We start from the raw sequence: 1,573 nt of genomic DNA on the forward strand, positions 1-1,573 counted from the left end.
CCTGGCTTGCATCCCCCCCAGCTCCTCCTCCTCTTCCCCCTCGGAGCTGCCTGAGGCTCACCCGGAGCTCAGAGCACTCACAGCACCTCCCAGCCTTCTCCCCTCTCACCTTGATCTCCATTTCATGGTGCTCCTTCACCTCCTGCATCTCCCGGTCCTTGTTGCGCAGCTCCGCTTTCTTTTCCTCCAGCTTCTGGAGGGTGATCTCCCAGAAGGTGTGAACTTTGTCACGTTCGAGCTGGAAATAGTTGCGCTCTTCCCGCTCCCGGTCCAGCTCCTCTCGGAGACGTGCAACATGCTTCTCCAGCTGCAAAGCCGAGAGGGAGAGCCAGGTAGGGGGAAAAGGAGGCCTCAGACAATGCCTTTGCAGAACACCCGCGTCGCAAACCTGGCAGGACACGGCGGCTCTTACTGGGATGGAGGAGAGAAGCCCTGACACACTCTGGGCCTGACAGAGCCCATCAGCCTCTGGATGGGTTTTTTATCCTACTGTAAGGAGCCTGAGCTCAGATATTCTGTCTCATAACACCATTCTCAGGCGCCTAAATATTACTGAATCACAGAATCGTTTAGGTTGTGTAAGAACTTTGAGATCATCAAGTGCTGTTAACCCAGCACTGCCAGCTCCACCACTAACCTGTGTCCCTGAGCGCCACATCTACCTGGCTTTTAAATCCCTCCAGGGATGGGGACTCCACTGCTTCCCTGAGCAGCCTGTGCCAGGGCTCGACAGCCCTTCCAGTGACGAAATTTTTCCTAATGTCCAATTTAAACCTCCCCTGGCGCAACTTGAGGCCATTTCATCTCGTCCTATCACTTGTCACTTGCGAGAAAAGACAGACCCCACCTCACCACACCCTCCTGCCAGCTGCAGAGAGCGATAAGGTCTCCCCTCAGCCTCCTCTTCTCCAGACTAAACAACCCCAGTTCCCTCAGCTGCTTCTCATCAGACTTGTTCTCCAAACTCTTCCCCAGTTTCGTTGCCCTTCTCTAGACCCACTCCAGCCCCTCAATGTCCTTCTTGTCCTGACGGCCCCAAAACTGAACACATTATTTGAGGTGCAGCCTCACCAGTGCCAAGTACAGGGGGACAATCACTGCCCTGGCTCTGCTGGCCACGCTTTTGCTGATACAAGCCAGGATTCTAGTGGCCTCCTTGGCCACCTGGGCACACTGTTGCACTGCAAGATCTGATCCCAGGAGCAAGGCCTGCAGGCCAGGTCCACCTCCTCCTTTGTTCGTAGGATATCCAGCAAAACCAGTGGGGCTTGGAGCAACCGAGGCTGCACCTTCCACCTCCACCAGACCTCCTTGTGCCTACAGGAGCCTCCCGCCCCACCAGCGATATGACGAGGAGCGCAGCGGAGTGCAAACACCAAGCTCCAGGCTGAGCCATCGCCTGGCTGAGCAGGGCGGCGGAGTGAAGACGAAGACAACAAGGCTCCTGAGCTGGAGGGCAGAGAGCCCCGGGGCACAGCGAAAGGCAAGGAGGGATGGGGGATCTACTCCTCCCAGGAATAGTGAAACCCCCTACAAAGCCCAGGCAGGCGTCAGGCAGAGAAACGAACCCCGG

The 1,573-nt window shown here is 56.8% G+C and overlaps 1 protein-coding gene across 1 annotated transcript in view; it reads right to left on the reverse strand.

The window, feature by feature from the left end:
• The window catches only part of GAS8 (growth arrest-specific 8), a gene marked incomplete at both ends in the record, with an annotated part of 2,203 nt that extends 1,896 nt beyond the window's left edge, over positions 1-307 (reverse strand). The window contains 1 exon segment of the mRNA XM_009866086.1: positions 110-307. Within this exon segment, the coding sequence (XP_009864388.1) occupies positions 110-307 (198 nt within the window).
• Positions 308-1,573: the final 1,266 nt, after the last annotated feature.

This window comes from Apaloderma vittatum, unplaced genomic scaffold (genome assembly GCF_000703405.1).
Source record: "Apaloderma vittatum isolate BGI_N311 unplaced genomic scaffold, ASM70340v1 scaffold363, whole genome shotgun sequence".
In the NCBI taxonomy this organism is placed as follows: Eukaryota; Metazoa; Chordata; class Aves; order Trogoniformes; family Trogonidae; genus Apaloderma; species Apaloderma vittatum.